At 38.6% G+C, this 18,713-nt stretch overlaps 1 protein-coding gene across 1 annotated transcript in view; it reads right to left on the minus strand.

Annotated features, from left to right (window-relative positions):
- SYTL5 (synaptotagmin like 5) overlaps positions 1-18,713 on the minus strand; it is a 92,264-nt gene that overhangs the window by 40,386 nt on the left and 33,165 nt on the right. The window contains exon 3 of the mRNA XM_071811996.1: positions 9,751-9,966. Coding sequence (XP_071668097.1) covers positions 9,751-9,966 — 216 coding nt within the window. The remainder of the gene's footprint in view (positions 1-9,750; positions 9,967-18,713) is intronic.

Raw genomic sequence — 18,713 nt, forward strand, 5'->3', positions numbered from 1 at the left:
TATATCACAGTATGTTTGGGATTGGAAGGGACCTCAAAAGATCATCTAGTCCAATCCCCCTGCTGGAGCAGGAACACCTAGGTGAGGTCGCACAGGAATGTGTCCAGGCGGGCTTTGAATGTCTCCAGGGAAGGAGACTCCACAACCTCCCTGGGTAGCCTGTTCCAGTGCTCTGTTACCCTCACTGAGAAGAAGTTCTTTCTCAAATTTAAGTGGAACCTCTTGTGTTCCAGCTTGATCCCATTGCCCCTTGTCCTATCATTGTTTGCCACTGAGAAGAGCCTGACTCCATCCTCATGGCACTCACCCTTTATATACTTATAAACATTAATAAGGTCACCCCTCAGTCTCCTCTTCTCCAAACTAAAGAGCCCCAGCTCCCTCAGCCTTTCTTCATAAGGGAGATGCTCAATAAGAAAACTTATTTTCAAACCCATACCAGAAAAGAAATAATCTAGTCCCTTAGGCATGAAAATTACTACAGATAGATTTAGAGCACTGATCTTCACTGTTAAATTACTTTTTGGTCATGCCTGAATGGAGAATTTGACTTGGGAAAATACTTAAAACTACAGAATAGGATCTGGCCATTGGTAAAAAGACCCCAGCTCTTCCTAACCTATTAATGAGTCATGGACCTTTGCCTGAGTCATTTAAAAAAAAAAAAATCATCCAAAACATGTGCTCACAAGCATAAAAATAGAAGATTATTGCCTTATCTTGTTGCTGCAGACTCCTAGTGACAAAACCCTCTATAATTCATCATCACAATCAGTCAGTCATTATGCAAGGCACTAAATAAAATCTCTACATTTCCACTCAGAATTTTTAAATTAGTTTTGTTAGATACAAACACTGAAAAGGATTAATTGCATTAGAAACTATGCACAGTCTGGCTAGTATGAAAAACAGTTTTTTCTCTGAATGCGTATTGTCACCATTTACAGCACACACTTCTCTATGCAGTTATTTTCATGCCTAGGTTTATAGTAAGTTTAATACTTTGTATAAAACTATAAGCCTTTCAGACCTTTGACTACACCACCACATTCTCTTGCCATGTATATGACATTGCATTGTAGAATGAACTACGGTTTTGTGTTATTTTTTTGTTTGTTTGTTTGTTTGTTTGTTTTGTTTTTTGGTTTTTTTTTTTTTTATGTCAGTTACTCCCAGGTTTGACCATAAAACTCCACAAGCACTGTTTATTCATCCCTAATATCTTACCAGAGATACTTAACTTGATCAGGTTCAGACAGGGCACTCCTCACCCCTGCAAAGGCCTCCCTCCTTCTCCAGGCTCAAGAAAATCTAAAGGAGGTGGTGTGACCTACACCCAGGGTTTCAGCAGTGTGAGAGGGTGCCTGACACAAAGCTACACGTTTCCACAAGCAAAAACTTGTAATTATTTCCACACCAGATCCTGAACTGTGCCATTCCCCTTGGCTGTGGTGGTTCATGGAGAGGCAGTCCCTCTACCACACGGTCCCTGGAAAGCCACCCCCTACATTTGAACAGTGATGAGAGAAAACAAACCTCTCTGGTGCCTCCTGCATCACAATCACCCAGGGCACTTCAGCCTGAGGGGAAATGTGTCCAAGACCAGTGTGTCTGCTTGTTTTATCATGTATTAGTCATACAATCTAATGTGGAGATTCAATCTAGCAGCAGCAGGACCAAGGGCTCAAGGAGGGTCATGGAGGCTGGAGAGATCAAAGGAGCTGCAACCAAGGGAAGGACAGCTGGGACAGCTGTAGGAGGAGGCTGGGAAGGAAGAGGATGGAGAGCTGCTGGGCTGTGCAAGGAAGGATCAGTGAGAGTGCTGTTGGTGGGGAGAGGAGGACCTGCCCAAGCATCCATGCCTGGGAGAGAGCCTTCCACTCCTCTTCCAATCCATTGTGGTTCAGGTCACCCATACCCTTAGAGCTCACCATGACTCCCTCTTTCTGTCCCTACTCCATCCCATGCCATCTGAACAACCTGACCTACTCCTTGCTCTGAGAGTGAAGCACCCTGCAGGAGAGGAACGGTTGGTGCCAGGCCAGAGAGCAAGGCAGGAGTATTTTGGAGAAAGACTTTCTTTTCTTCTTGCCATCCCCTTGAAACAATCGACCCCATACTCATCTTCCTCACAGTCACAAAGCTGATCAGGAAGGACATAAGTTAATCTTTTTGGGTGATAACAGTTGATGCCTGTATCTTCTGGCAAAGGATAAATAGTCAATGTGCTTCTTTTAGTAACGTCTCTCTGTAGGCTGTAACCTGCCACAATTAAACAGCCCCCAATTACACAGCTGGTGTCCTCTTGCTCAGCCAAGGCAGTTCAAGGTCATTGCTGCACACTCTGGCAAACACAATCCAGACCCACAAGGAAAGAGGAGGGTGTGCACAATACCTTTTGCAGGCCCGAGCGGGCAAGGGAGTGCGACAGCTGCTACACCAATGGAGCCGAACCATGTGCCAATTCACCAAAAGAAGGTAAACTTTGTCTTTCTTCTTTATCTAGCTGATTTTATTAAGTGGTAATAAGATCCACATTTTAAATTGAGGGCCAACTCCTTTGCAGAGCTACTTTGAGGACACCCACACCCATTCTGCTCTGAATTCACCAAGAGAACCAGGTCTGAAATAAAACATGGACAACTCGCTCAACTGAGACAAAAGATACAGCAAATATAGGAATTATTGCCTTATTTTAGTCAAGTGCTTCACCTCTCTAGCCACTCCTGCTATCCACAGTGAAGGGGAAAAAACGACATCAACAACCAGCCATTGTGAGTGCTGCATGGAACATATCTTAGAAGCCTCAACCTTCACTTCAGACCTTTGTCCTAATAGTCACCAATGTTACTGTCAGTCTTGGGATCCTGACTTCAGCTGGAAGTACTCTTTTGCAAAAATGTCCTTACTCGACAGAGTATCTCTATCCTTGCAGCTCTGAATTTCTACTGCACTAATATTGGTTGCATTTTTCACATATACTGAACAATTCAGAGAAAGACTAGAGTTCACTTTATCTTAACCATTCGTACGTGTCAGGAGTACCTGTTAGAGCAATTTTTGTTCTACACATAAACAGAAATGAATTCAGATGAAATGACTTCTGCCTTGAAGTTTGAACTTCTTAATTGAATTTGACATTCTGAATCAAAAACTGAAGAGCGAGACCTAAAGAATCTTATAATAATGTTATTTTCATGCATTTATAATTATGACAAAGGAAGCCTGTCTTTCCTACTGAGACAGTGCATTTTCCTTCTATTTCTGATACAGGACTTATATGAACCCTTCCCATCTAAATAATTGTTTCAGTTAGAAAAGAAACAAGGGCATTTACTCAACAATACATCAAATCAGTTCTTGCAGATTTGGTTTTTGTTGTTTTTAAAATAAGTCCAAGGTCAATACTGACTGTAAATCACAGTATGTGCATGCATTTTCTTTACTTTCCTTTCTCAGTTAGCACATGGCATACAAATAAAAAAAAAAAAAAGTATGTGTTCTACCAAAATAGTGTTTAAACTGGCCTTTCAAGGTGTGCAACAAATGCTAAATCAGTAGCTTTAGAAAGAAGAAAAAACAGTGTTATAAATTGTGATGGCAGCAATTTTTGCATGATTGCTCTTTCCTATAGTCGAAATGGCCAGGAAAAATTTAATGAAAAATCACTTTCGAGTAGCTAGGTTTAATACCAAATACTTTAGGTATCTTCTGGTCCTTATACATTAATTACTGATCCACCTATCGACATCACCATGTGAGAGGGAGTACATTACAGTTTCATGCTTCTTCTTCCTCTATGATCTCCTACTAAATGGATTGGCTTTGCTAACATGCTCCTCGGTTTAAAAATGGAACATAACCTGTGGCCTATCCCTGCCAAAAACTCTTCTTGTTGTTTTCCACTCTCATTGTTGCATGACACTTCGTGGTTAAAAGCCTAATTATAAAAATTCCATTTAAGATGGAAAGTGCCAGTTGTTACTTCTAATAATTTCTTTTGGGAAAAAAAGCCCACATTGGTAAAACAGTTTCACTATTCATTTAATCATCCAGCCTGACTCACATCTACAGTAAAGGAGAGAGATTTAGTCTAACTTCCTTTCCCTCTTCTGTTCCTCAAGTTATTTTACTTCCTCCTTGGGAGTAAAATTTGGAAAACTGGCAAGACAAAAGGATGGCTGAAATGCAGCCTATACAGGAACATACCAAAATATACAAACTCATCTTTGCATGTATTCTATTCCACTGAGTATTTTCTATAACCTAAGTTAATCCCACCCGGAGTAATTTTCAATACGGCATGAAGCTATTAAATAGAATTTTTTGACCCTATCAAAAGAAGGCAAATCTGCTTAGAAGTTACTAAATTAAATAGAAATTATTAGAAATGTGAAAAACATTTGCATACTAAAATATTTGAAATGTCTCTAATTTTAGGCTCCTAATGGGAATAAATGGTACTAACATTCTGATGAATTTTCATGACACATTAAGAGAACATAATTATTTCAAAGATAAAGATAGATTTCCCATTACTGCTTTGTTCTGCTGTAATTACTTGGACCACCTAGGCATTTCATCTAACTGAATAAGTAAATCAACACAAAGGCATTGTTTGCAGATATCTAGACACATTCATAATGAGAAACAAAGGCAACATCAAGACACAAAATCAGCTTGTCAGCAGACTGCTTGAAGAATTTGATTTCCCTTAAGCTATTATTCATTTTAGATGCCAAATTTCAAACAAAACTCACTACATTTTAAGAAGATGCAGGGAAAAAAGTGACCTCAATGCAAAGTTCGTTTTAGTACCTAGTTTTAAAAGCCCCTGATGACCTCAGTTCCCTGTATGCAGGGAATGGAGCAGAAAGCTTCCTCTTTCATCAAGTGCATCACTACATACAGGCTCAATTTACCTCATTAGATACTACAACGTGACCATTAAACATACAATCACATAAAGACTCTCTTATTCTCTGCCCTTAGGAACTGCAGATCTAGGACTGTGGCAGAAGACTTAGCTCTAACACTCTAACCCTCCCTGACATTCAAATCCTTTATCTTGCAAGTCTGTATTCTAACAGGAGGGTGGGGAACAAAAACACCACAGTAATATTCTCTTTATGGACATCTAAGGGGAATATCCTTTTTCAGTAACTGTAAATTGTAATACAATTTATATGTAATCCTCAGTTCGTCATACTTAAAAATACTGATGAACATCTCTCACTATTCACATTCAAATGTCTTTTCTCAAATTTGCTAAATCTCTTTCTGAAAGTGTTTTAGAATGTAATTAATGTGTTGGAATGAGCTTCCCCATCACCATAATCTGTTTTTCAGGCAAGCCTGACTCCAGAGAAATGGCAGATGTAATGCTTTAAAGATTATTTTGGAGGAGTGAAGTCAGATTCACTTGTTACCAGATGAAGATGTTATAGTTGACAGATGAACATTTATATCGTGTTATTAAACAAACTGGTATCTCACTCCTACAGCTACCATCATGCTACTATGTAACGTTTTTAAAATTGGTTTAGAAAATAATAGTATGTTTTACCATATTCTTAAAAAAAATCTTGATATTACCTGATCTTCCAGTCAAAGTCACCAATATTTGCAGTTTCTCACCATCCTTTGTTTTTTTGGTTTGGTTTTGGTTTGGTTTGGTTTTGGTTTTTTTGGGGGTTGTTTTTTTTTGTTGTTGTTGTGTTTTTGTTTGTTTGTTTTGGTTTTTGTTTTGTTTTTTTTTTGGAGGCTGGATATAAACCCACCATAAATGTTAAAGCAAAGATAACATTTGATCCCAGGGTATGTATATCCTTTTGCTGTACTACATATACACCAAACTCTTGTGCTATCAGTGAGTGGATTGGCAAGACTCAAGATGCTCTTCTAAGGGAAGGAAAGGTCAAAATGTATTAAATGAAGCAACAGACAGAAGCGGACTGATATTATCTACATTTCCTTTTATTTCCACAGACCTTCTTTGTTTCAGCAACCATTTTGGATTACTTGTGTAATTCAAGGGATTTCTGCAGTGATTCCTGTAGCAGTTGTCAACCTCTCTTTGAATGATCACCCAGTATCAGACCTTCTTTATTAACACCTCACGCAATGCAGTATGCTTCCCAAAAGTTCTGAAAAACTTGTTTCAGAACATATTCCTGAAGGTATAGCTGATGACTGTCTAACAGGACTCGCACAGGTTACTACTATCACCATCATCTTAAGCATCACTTAATAGACATTCTTGAGGACAGTTTTGGCAGAACTGCCAAGAACTCGTATAGTACCAAAACTGGAAACAGTTCACAAAGGCCACAAATCCTTCTCCCTGCCTTTTAAGGGTCTGACAGTATGTATGACAACATACATATACATTATAACAACAGTATAACCTAACTCCAGTACTGTAATAGCACAACAGGTGCTAGAGTCTATACAGATATCAACATTAACCTAGTCTCATTCATTGAGCTTGCTAAAACAAAAGGACAAAGGAAAAAAAAATTCCTAATGCTTTTTTTGCAAAGCCACTAGCATGGTGAAACAATCCGATTTGACATACACAAACACCGTACGCAGATCAATACTACACAGCTAAAAGTTTTTTTTCCCCTCCTTCTGCTTTTTGTTTGCTACTTATACAGCATAACTGGCTCTTAACACAGGATTCCCATTTTCTTATCCTTGCCATCTACCTTTTAATCTTGCCAAAGGCCCTGTTCACATTAACTTAATCAGCTCCTCTTTCAAATGCAATTTAAAAAGCCTAGAAATGCTATTTTTTCTTACATTTCTTATTTAAGTGAGACAGAGGAAAGCAGAAATGAAATTATTTAAACTGCACACAATGATTTAACTAAAATACCTTTCTCAAGTGTTCATCTCTATACTGCCCACACAGAAGATAATCTCGCTGTGTACCCCTAGCAGTGTAAAAAGCATTTTACAGATCATTAACTGTCGCTATAGTCTTGCAAAAACACCACTGCATAAGAACAAAAAGAAAGGACAGAAATTTCAATTTAATAAAGATACCTAACATGGAAAAATCTTTAGCACTTGCAAAGTTTAGTACCTTGCAGACAAATTATACCATAGTTTGTAATAATTTAGAGATAGGCTTCAACCAGAACCCATTTTCAAGATGATTGCTGGGACCACTGCTTGGCATACAGAATTTCAGCACAATCACAAGAAACTGGGGTGGCTTAAGTCTTGAGAAGTTTTGAATCCAGCTTCCAGCCTCAAAACAGGACCATCTTTCCTGATGCCATCATTCCTGAGAGACAGTTATCCAATCTGTTTTTAAAACAAGAGTTGGCAACCTCTCCAAGTCATATCAATGTTCATACCACCTAAACTGAATCCTTTCACTGCAATGTAAGTATCAAATTACTTTTCTTATCCAGTGTTTGTAGAACTGCATGCATGCCTTCTTAATGCAGCTGCCTTTTGTAGATTTAAAACACACTTATTTTCTGTTTTCTCTTGCCTAGGCCAAACACTTCTGGCTCCTTCCATTACTCCAAACATACTGTGTGCTAGGCCTACAATGCTTATTTTCTGCTGAACTTTCTCCAGTTGGTCAACATGAAGTGTGCTACACAAAACTGGGCAGAGTACTCTACATAAAACAGGATTGTGTCATGTATTTTACAGGGCATAATTCTGCTTGTACATCCTTGTGCAATGCTGGACTTTTCTACAGTGGAAAATACTGTTGATTCATATTCAACTTTTCATTCAGTACAACATCCAGATCCTTTCCTAAGGAACAGCTGCATAAACTGTTTTTATCCTCATTCTGTGTTTCTGCAGCTGTGTTTCTGCCTAGTTGTAGTACTTGCACGTGCCCACAGGGACACATCACTTGTTTTTAATTTAAACCTCTTCTCTAAGTTGTAAGCATCACTTTGAATACTAATCCTTTCCATCAGCACTTCTCAGTTTCATGTCATCTGCAGGTGTAACTGGCAAACTCATCTGCTGCATTGTCAAAGTCCTTAACTAAAATATTTAACAGGAAATATTATAGCCAGGAAATACTATGTCCTATACCTATACTATTGCCTTTTTTTTTTTTTTTTCTGACAGTGAAATGTCCATAACTACTCTGAGAATGGAGATTTATAACTTTTCAGGCAGGTCTGCAATCACACTGACAGAACTTATTCCATGGCATAGCTCCACTTGTTTATCAGCTTATTAGAATGGCACAAGAGAATGTATCAAAAGGTTCACTTGAGTCAAGTTATAAGACATCAACAGATCCTCCTCTATTCACGAGGTCTGTCACCCCATCAAAGGAGGAAATTATATTGGTTTTGACATTATTTGTTCTTGAGCCAGGTCTTATTCATTGTCCTGTCATCTCTCAGCTTTCAAACAGCAGAGCAATCATTTGTTTCAGTATTTTTAGAGAAATTAAAGGTGACCTGACAGGGCCAACAAATCCCTTGTTCGTTCTTTCTTCATTTTTAAAGAGTAGTATTGTGTTTGCCATTCTCAAGTCTGTCATCTCATCCGCACCCCATCATTTCTGAAAGGCAGAGCACTGAGTTTGCCTCAGGGACTGGCTGAAGCATCCTACAAGGAGCTCAGACTGTAAAATGCTTTTAAATAAGCAGGTACCTAAGTCAAGGACTTGAACATGTTTCATCTCAAGAAAAGGTGAGACACTGTCCTCTGGATGTGCTCCAATGGCTGCAGAGAAGGTTAAGGCATCCAGCTTAAAACAGATGTTAAACTTCTAAAACTGAAGTTAGAAGACACAAACCCTAAAACTCCATGTCCTGCTGGATTAATTTTTCACTGTCTAGGTAGTCCAAGTCTGATGTAACTAGCAATTTGGGTTCACTCTCTGTATGATTTACAAAAAAATTTATCTTCCTGATCTCATTAGTTTGATGGTCTGTAAAAAACAAAACAAAAAAAAATCCCTCTGAAAGTACTCTGATTCTTTCCCCCTTTAACATGATTATTTTGTCGTGTCTTTTATTGCTCAATACATTTCTTCATGCTTATCTGAGTCAAGCTACAAAATCCCATATCACCATACCAGTCAAGTGAATTATTCTTCCAAGTATATATAAAGTAAATATCTTTGAACATCTTTTTGTTTATTCACTTGATATATTGTCTTAGAATACCAATCCTCTGCTTTTTGGCACCATGATCTGCTACCCTCCTCTATTCCCCACGCTCAATATTCCAAGAACAAGAAATGTGAAGATTAATCGCTTTTGTTTTCCCTCCACAATTTACTTCAGAATGCTCACTAATAGAGACATTATAAATACAACCCTCTCTCTTCATGCAGAGATCCTCAGTTGCTATAAACACGGAAAAAAGCAAAGACAGAGACATGAATTGACATGCTTGGACTCACAATTTTCACATCTCTTTCCTTATAAATCCACCTACTGTGTCAGTCAGAACATACAGACCTCACTTCTTCTGAAGTCTGTTTTTGTAAATTTTTAATTACTCGATTCTTACATCTATGTCTTCATAATGTGAACAGACTATCACTGGCTTGTAACTGATGTTCCATCATTTTCAGAGTACTTCCCACCAACAGCTTATCACCTGTGATGCAGGTTTCTTTGCCTCCTCCCTTGTGTACTTGCTATGAATATGCTTTTGTGTTAACGGGTTGTAAAACGATAACACCGGCACATAATTACTTATTCAGTGGTAATCTCTAAATGTATTTATCAAAGCTGCACGACTTACGCAATCTTGGCACACACTGAGCACTTCCACTGCCCATCACTTCCCACAACACGACACTTGTTGCAAACTCGAAGTTTGCAGGTTTGGCACAGGTCTCCTCTGTCAAAGATTAAGCCCAGGCTTTTCTGACAGCGAACACAGATCCTGCTGTTGTCCTGTTGGCAATACCGGCTTCCACCTTTCCTTCTCACTTCCAGAAGTTCATTTTTCAATTTCCTGGAAGAAAATAAAGTATTTTAATTTGGAGATACAACTCAATGACCTGCAATATCTTTTTAAGAGAGTAAAATCTAGTGCTAAAAACTACAGGATACAAATAATACAATACATTTTTTATATCTTTTCACTGTATTTTTTGACACACATATGACAAAGAAAAACAAGTCTATCTTCCACCTCTAAGACACACAGTCAAAAGGAAAATCTTGTGGTAGATCAGTATAAGTAACTGCAGCCAGACGAGCAGTTCTAGACAATTGGTAAACCATCTTTGCTTGTCCCTCATCAATAATTCAAGTCATGCTGAGCCTAGGTTGACAGCAGCTCGAAACTGAGACTACCCTGCGAATCCACAGAAGGAAAAGAATGAAATCTTTACTGTCATTAGAGTGCATTCAATACTATGCCAGTGTAGAGTTAGCTAGGAATGCATTTGCCATTCTGTACTGACTATTTAAAGCCTAAAAAAAAAAAAAAAACAAACAACTCAAACCACCTAAATAGATAGTGGTGTTTGGTGTTATGCTGTGATGCCACAATGAAAAAAAAAATAAAAAAAAAAATTGAAAGATGCAATTTCAATGCTGCCTGAGTTGAGTCCTTAATGAGAAAATAATAAGTGAGAAGTAACAAAAAAAAAAAAAGGGGAATTTGAAGAGAATCAGGAAGGATGACAGGAGAAACAGTTTGCCTGTCTTCCCAAACTGAGGACTCAAGCAGGACCCCATCATAACCCAAACCTCTCACTAGTAGCTCCTGGCACCTTGAATCCTGACTTCAACTCCAGAGCTTTCCCTCCCACATCACAGCCTCTCACTCTTATCCCTCCCACCCCGACCCACAGAATCATCTAGGTTGGAAGAGAGTATTGGAGGTCAACTAGTCTAAACTCACAGCCAAAGCAGTGCCAATCAGACTGGACTGATCAAGGCTTTGTCCAACTGAATCTTCAGTAACAGAGTAACTCCAAGTAAAGAGTCTACAATGGGAACTTGTTCTATCTCTGGGAGCTTGTTCCAGAAGCTAACTTGTTCCCATTGTCTCTTCTCCTTTCAATGTGTATCTCTGAAAGGAGTCTGGATCAAATTTTTCTATACCATCACACTAAGGACATGAAGACAGCAATCATGTCTCACTTTTGCCTTCTTTTCTAAGCAAACCCCATTCTCTCCACCTCTCCTTCTATGTCATGTGCTCCAGCCCTGTAATCATCTTGATAGCCCTCCATTGAACATGCTTTAGAATGTCAATGCCCCTTCTGTTATGGGGAGCCGCAAGCTGGAAACTGTATTCCAGATGTGGTCACACAATTGCTGAATAGAGGGGATAACAGCCTCAACTGCTAATGTAGTCCTGTATGTGGTCAAAACCATTATGTCCTCTTAACACTTCACAGCTGAAGCTCCATCCACTCAGCCCCCTGGCTCCTCTTATCCTCTCATCCATGTCAACCTTCTCAATAAACAACCTACAGGTCCCCTGCTCTCTCCAGGATCTTTCCTGGCTTCCCTCCCCATCCAAATCTCTTCTATCTTAAGCTCTTCCATCCTTTCAAACCCTTCCTGTACTCCATTCCACACAGAATACCTCCTTCCCAGGGCCTCAGCTCAGCAGTTGCTGAGTTCTTTCAGTCTTACACGGCTGGGTGTTGCTGTGTCCTCATACCTCACCTTTCCCTATGTTCTCTTGTTCAAGCACTGCCATTAGCCAAGAGCCTCCAGAGTCCTTCTATCGTGAAGCACTCCACCTCACTGAAATCACAATCTCTGCATACACATAAGTGTTTCAAGGGGGATTTAAAAAACCTGACTACTGACTCCACCTAAAGATCAATAAAAAGGTGTGAGGAAGAAAAATACTTTGGGAAGATAAAATCAATAACAGATTACAGGTTGCAACTCAGCGAAGGAGGCCAGGAACATTGCTTAAGCCATCAGGGACTAAGCTCTGACAGAATTAGGTTACTTGTGGAATCACTGCCCTGCTAAAAGGTTGCCTCACATTTTGCTTCCCACTGGGATCCCCCAAACAACAGCTCTGCAGCAACCTGGCCTGTGGATGCTCAACCTCTGAAAGCTTTTGAAAAAGGGCATACCCAATCCCTCCAGGTAGCAACTACAAATCCTGTCAAGCCTTTTCCTCTGCTGGCCTCAAACCAAAAGTGATTTCTTCATTCTGCTTTGGACCCTTCTCCCACATTTAATCCAAATAGCCTTTCTCATGCCATAGCCTTCAGAAGTGTTCCTGGTACTTTGCTAACTGTTCTGGCAGTTTATCAATTGCATTTTACATCTGCCTGCCTCCTTCAGAGATACACTTATTTACAGGTCCATGTCCATTTGCTTCTTCTGTCAATCAGCCAGTTCCAAATGCAGATGGGTGACCTGCACTACAGCAACTACCAACTGCACTGCAATATTGCCCTCCTGCGCAGGGAAGGTCAATGATCGTCACCTTTGCCACCCCCTCCTTGGATCTACCTCCTGAATAACCCTGCCTTCAAACAGCAAAAGTCAATTTATCTGCTTCTTCTGGACTTAGAACAATAGTGGGGGTGGGGGGGAGGAAACACAACACAAAAAACTCCTGCTACTGAATGCTCTCAACCACACCATTTTAAAACAGATACCACATCTTTCCACTTCTATAACAAATACACCTTTCAGTGCTTGTGAAGACACCTAATTACCACTGAAGTTATGGTCACATTTCACTAAATATCAAACAACGTTCACAAAATGCTTGATGATTCACTGTCCCCTCTCCGCAGTGTATATTTGTCAGAGATAAAGTACTGTGTCACATAGCCCTTTTATTTTAGTACAGCCACCTTAAGTACCAACTGATCTCAGGGAAATTTGTTAAGATTGGACCATGCTTTCATACACTGAGATGTATTGCATCTCTTTCCAGGTTCACCCTCAAAGCCCCCAGTGTCACAGCTGAGTGTCCTCCTTCACCAGGAATTCTTAATCTGACCAACAATCAGTGCTTTTATCTACTTTTTTTCTTCCTGAAGTCATTCACTTGTCTCTGCTTTGGGTCTACCCCAATGAACAGTTCTCAGAGCTGCAATGGGGAATGCTGCTGTCGGGAAAATTTCAATTCCTTATACTATTCATTGAATTGAACTACTGACTGACTGTAACAGATACATTCACATCTTAAGAAAATAAAGAATGAAATGTTTCGAGGTCCAGGAAGAGTAGGAGGACATGGGTGAATCATCTGAAAAATCCATTATAACAGCCTCTAAACAATCACAGCCTAGCTGCACTAGTCCCACAATGCTGAAAAGGGGTAGCGAATGCAGCATGCAGCTGGACTGCTTACTGCTACTCTTGTTCCCCACAATACAGGAACCAGCTGTATTATAAACATCCAATTTCCTTTCCCATTCTAACATTTGAGCTCTCCTTAATTTTAAAGGAATCTAATTAACCATGCAGTTAGATATTTTTAATCTAAAATATTAAGGAAGAATTAATCTTTATCAATCCACTCCTAGTAATATGACAGAGTAAATAAACTCAGCAGAGGGCAATTTAATGAGCTGTTGCAGAAAAAGAATGTTATTACACCATTTTAAACCATGTATTACAACAGCTGTTTGATAGAAGATAGCTATTAAAGATAAATTTGTTACTGCCCAAGGATAGCAGAGTATTTAGCCATTCCTTTAAATGTGAATTTATATTAAGGTCCCTCTAGTGTCTGAGAAAATACATTAAATGCATTGGAGTAAAGTTGTGCTGCAGGTAACACTGAATGACTTAATCTAAGCCTTTCCAAATAAGGCCTAAAAGACTCACAGATTATAAAATATTAAGAAGACTTAGCCTGCAGTAAATCTGATGAATGACTCAGACCCTAGATTAAGTCCCTATAACAAGTAAATATGAAAACCCGATGCCTTGAAAAGATGAGGAAAAAATGCAGGGAGTTAGGACTGCGTTCCTACAAAACCCAAACCAAGAGCAGCAAGCAATCGTAGATCTCCACACTGTTGCTCACTGCCTGCAAGAGGCACAAAACGGGTCCTAAAAGAGTCTGACTCTTGCCCACTGATGCTGAATGTCATGAGATGGTCAAAGGGACACATTCCCTCACAAATGCATCCTCCAGAGATGGAATATTCCCAAACCTTTATAATCCTGAAAAGATGACAAAGCAATGAGAGGCCTTAACAGATCAATTTTTTCTTAATAGTATGCTTTACCCAAGAGAGCGTTTATTCCCCAAATACAGAAAAGTAGAATAGTTGTACTGCTGAAAGAGACAAGACAGTCGCTGCTCAAACCATTTAGTTAAATGAATACCACCATTTCTTCTAACTCTGTAAGCACAATCCACTTGCTTTGATTCAGATAACTTTTTTTTAAAAAGTACCAAACTGTGTTGTATTTTGTGTTTTGTTTTTGCTTTTGTTGTGTGTGTTGGTTGTGGGTTTCATTGTTGTCATTTTTTGTTTGTGGTTTTGTGTTGTTTTGGGTTTGTTTGAGTATTTGTTTGGGGGTTTTGGGTTTTTTTTCTGTTTGTTTGGGTTTTTTTGGGGGGCTGTGTGTGTGTTTTCTTTCCCTGGGGGGCAGTGGGTGGTTGTTTTTGTTTGTTTGTTGGGGGGTTGGGATATGTGTGTGTTCTTTTTCTCCCCAGTAGGATTTTAGAAAACTCCTTTTTATTTTGAAAAATTTTTCTACCTCATCTCCTTTCTCTTTTTTTTTTTTAAACTGTCAAACACATGATTCCTTGGTTTAACTTTCAAATGTCTCCCGCATCTTCCTTCTCCCCATTTCAAAAAACTTTTTTCATATTAAGAGAGGATGTAAAAGCAGCAGAATCCAGGTATTTCTAACTTCATTTTGCCATTCTAAATTTCCAGACTTCAAAGGATCATAAAAAATTACCATAGAAAAAAATCTGGCCTCAACCAGCTATAATTAAAGACTTCATCAGGAAAGTTTAAATGTGTGAGATTGCTCCAGTATTGCACCTGTTTTTAAGAAGGTTGTTTCCTGCACAGATGAGTTCCCACATCCTCTTCCTCAAGCTGTGCAGCTCTAACTTAGATACATTTATTTTCTGTGCAGGAAATTGTATCAACACACTTCTGGAGGCTGAGGGAGAAAGGAAAATCCCTCCCCAAACTGATTCCCAGTACCTCCTTCAAATGCAACCAGATTCCCTTCACTGTCTGACACAATAAGTGGAAGGTAACAGTAAATAATATTGACAATTCACAAAAAGATGGGCTATTGCATTGTAAAATCTAGCTATTTGAGTACCTGAAGTATTTTTTTAGGCTCTTATTTTATAAGCACAGATTTTCATATTTTGCCTATGTAGCCGATCTGTATGATAAAAAAAGTCTTAAGAACATCAGAGGATGGAGGTATACTGGTGACAATGAAAGGAAATAGAAAAAGGCAAAGAAAGAATTTGCAAAAGAAAACTGGTGTAATGAACAGCAGAATGGAGTCCAGTGAACAGAAGGAGGTATGGGAACTGAAATGGATACTGTGGATACTATAATGATGACAAACTTCCATAGCTGAACCTTTTTCTGAGTAACTCCTTCATCCTCTCAACTAAAAACTAAGATTAAAAAAAAATGCAAATTTCTTGTCTGTTTCTTAGTAGTGTTTGATCAAATAAAATTCACCCAGAGTATGAAAATTAATCACTGGAAATTCTTTCACCAGCAGAGGATCTTCATTCTCAAAGACCACTGGAAAGCAAAACAGGTACCTCTACTTTTAGACTACTGACAACAGTATAGTAACTACATTTGATAGAAAAGTCTCTGGTTCATAGAATAACAATGGGTTAAATTCATTTGACAAATGGGATAGCTGCAAGACAAGCCACCTCCTAACTTCCCATACATGTATGGATGAGCAATATGCTTTAATATAAAGACCCTTTCCTTCAAATATTTATATGCAGCTTTGCCAAAACAGACCATGTACTATGCTATCTAGCAATAATTTTGTGCTTATAAACAAGTCAAATGCATACTCAGCAGATAAGTCAATTCCCATTCACATTACTCACACTTATTTTTTTTCCTAAAGTATTTGCCTGTAGTTACCACATGGTGGTATCCACACTAACAGTTTATCCTATATTGTAATGAAGTTAATACCCTAAATTGCTTCTGTGGATCTCTTCAGACTGATAAAGAAAGGCCATTTTAGTTAACTGAAAACACAGGAATGCTAACTTTCCTTTTCAATACAGATCTGGGGCTGCTGCAATTCTTACACAACTTCAGGTAACCTAAATGCTGAGGGAATGATTCAAGTAATAACCCAATAAAGCCTTAATCTTGGAAGAAACTGGCATGTTCCTTCTTTGTTTTCCAGTTCAGTAATTATTACACTGGTAACTCCTCTTCTAAAAGCATGTTTTCACGGCTAAAAGCAAGTATTCACAGCTTTACTTCATAAAGAATGATAAAAAACTTTGTCTTTTAAATGCTATCTAGGAAAACAGTCCAGGTAAGAAAGCAATGTACATTAGCAGTGTGCCATGCAAGTTTGCCCTGTGGTAGCATAATAATATTGAGATAAAGAGCTAGTTCCAAATGCAAAATGCTATGACCACCAGACCCAGTTCTGTGTAACACCACAGCTGGAGAAGAGGCACTGGGGCTGCTGTCAGAACATAAATAAACCAACAACAGCCAGATGAAACACACCTGGTACATCATACATCCCCCTTTCAGCAAATTGTTGTTTCGATTAGGTATTGGTTTAATGACTTATGACACCACACATTAAATACGACATGGGTTTGCATAGAAAGGTTCCTGAAAGAACAAAATTATTTAAAAATAGTACAAGGATGGGGAAGTAGGAACAATATACATGTTTCAGTCCAAAACATTCAGTTCAGAATGTCTTGACTGATTCTATTATTATCTGGATGCAAGTTTCTCCCAGCAACTCACATTAAAAAAAACAAAACAAACCAACAACAACAACAAAAACCCCAAAACAACAAAAACAACAACAAAAAGCCCCAACAAAAAAACACCACAAAACACCCCCACACCAAACTACTTTGTCACCATCAGAATGGTCAAGTTAGTTGACTTTTTTTTAGCTCTACACTATTTAAGGATTTCACCCAAATGATCTTCACATTTGACACAATCACGATGGTAATTCAATCAACATCAAAAGCATCATAGAGCAACATTTAGAACACTGTAGGTTATTTACACAAGTAATCTACTGATAGCTTTAAATCAATAGTCAAAGACAATTTCAAGTCACACAAGCGACACACTTAAAATTAAGCACATAAACCTTAATATTTATTGAGCAGGTTACTTATTTGTATCATCAAAACTAGACCACAGAAAGAGTACTTGCTATCTTCTGTGTTTCTCTTGCTTGTATGTGAAATATTTGTACATCAAATAAGAATACAAAACCAGCCACCTGTACTCCAGAACACAAGTATCAGCAGTGATAGTGAAAATAACTCTTAACAATTTTATTATTAGGATATCCTCCTGCACTTAACTATTGCTTTCATGTGGAATAGAAAGACGTTTTCAAGTTACAATGGCTTTTGAAGACTAATAGGAACAGAAAGAACAATTATCAAGATAGATCCAGAAAGAGTGGAACAGACTAATAAAAGCTCTTCAGTACAATGTACAAGTAAGCATCTTGCCAGAATGAAAAGTGCCTTGAAAATAAATACAAAGGGATTTGTTCTTCTGCAAAGTCTCTCAATAAATTATATAACAGATTGCACCAAATGGAATTCCAAAGACAACAAATGTTCTTCTGAGGTATACTTATAAACCATAATTAAAGATATCCTTGCCAAGCTGTATTCAGAATGAAAAGTTATGAAGCCTCCTAGGAAGAAGTTACCCACCCAGTTCTTCATAGTTTGTATATCTTGGAAGTCTTTTATAGATTACATTCCACCATTATCAGGCATAGTATGGTCCAGTGACAACTCTCCAAATACACTTTGAATCTGAAACCAATTGGTTCATATACAGGTGCTAGAAGTATGCATAAGCACCACACTGCATCGTACTTATCTGAATTAGCATTATATTTCAGATTAACTTCATTTTCAGCCTTTTCTTAGGGTGCTCTTTCCATTTGTGCCAATGCCACCTGTCGCTTTACTGAACCATATCCCCCAGAGGTGCTTTGGGTTCTCAAACTCTGTAGGTTTGGCAGAGTGACTGCCAGTGCTGCCAAATAAAAAGGCAGAACAATAAGTGGCTTAAGACATAATATTAAAAACCAACAACAACAACCACCACCAAACAAACAAACAAACAAAAAGCAACAACAAACCAAATCAAACCCTCAGGAGTTTCAGGTTTCCACTTCAGACTGGGAAATGACAGTAGTAGAAGATAAAGCTTTCTGGGGGTTTGGGAAACTGCTGATCTGATACAGTGCTGCACTTCATACTGATGCCTTTGATCGCTGACTACTGGCACGTCACACATTTCCAAGGCCAACACCTTAGAAAACTGAAATACTCTGAAATGCTTATACTACTACAAAATAGAGCACAATGCCTGGAACAAACAGTGCTCCATCTGTTTTCTTGTGTTCTGTTTTCTCCTTCATCTGACAAATTGTGAAGGAGATGAAATTATTAATTTGCCCACACTACCATAAAGAAACACCTTTCCTTCCAGCCTTGCAGCAAAAGCAGCAATCAGTTTTAGCCCACTCCATTTAGATGAGCCACTGCATTTC

The sequence above is a fragment of the Patagioenas fasciata genome, chromosome 1, assembly GCF_037038585.1.
Source record: "Patagioenas fasciata isolate bPatFas1 chromosome 1, bPatFas1.hap1, whole genome shotgun sequence".
NCBI classification, from domain to species: domain Eukaryota; kingdom Metazoa; phylum Chordata; class Aves; order Columbiformes; family Columbidae; genus Patagioenas; species Patagioenas fasciata.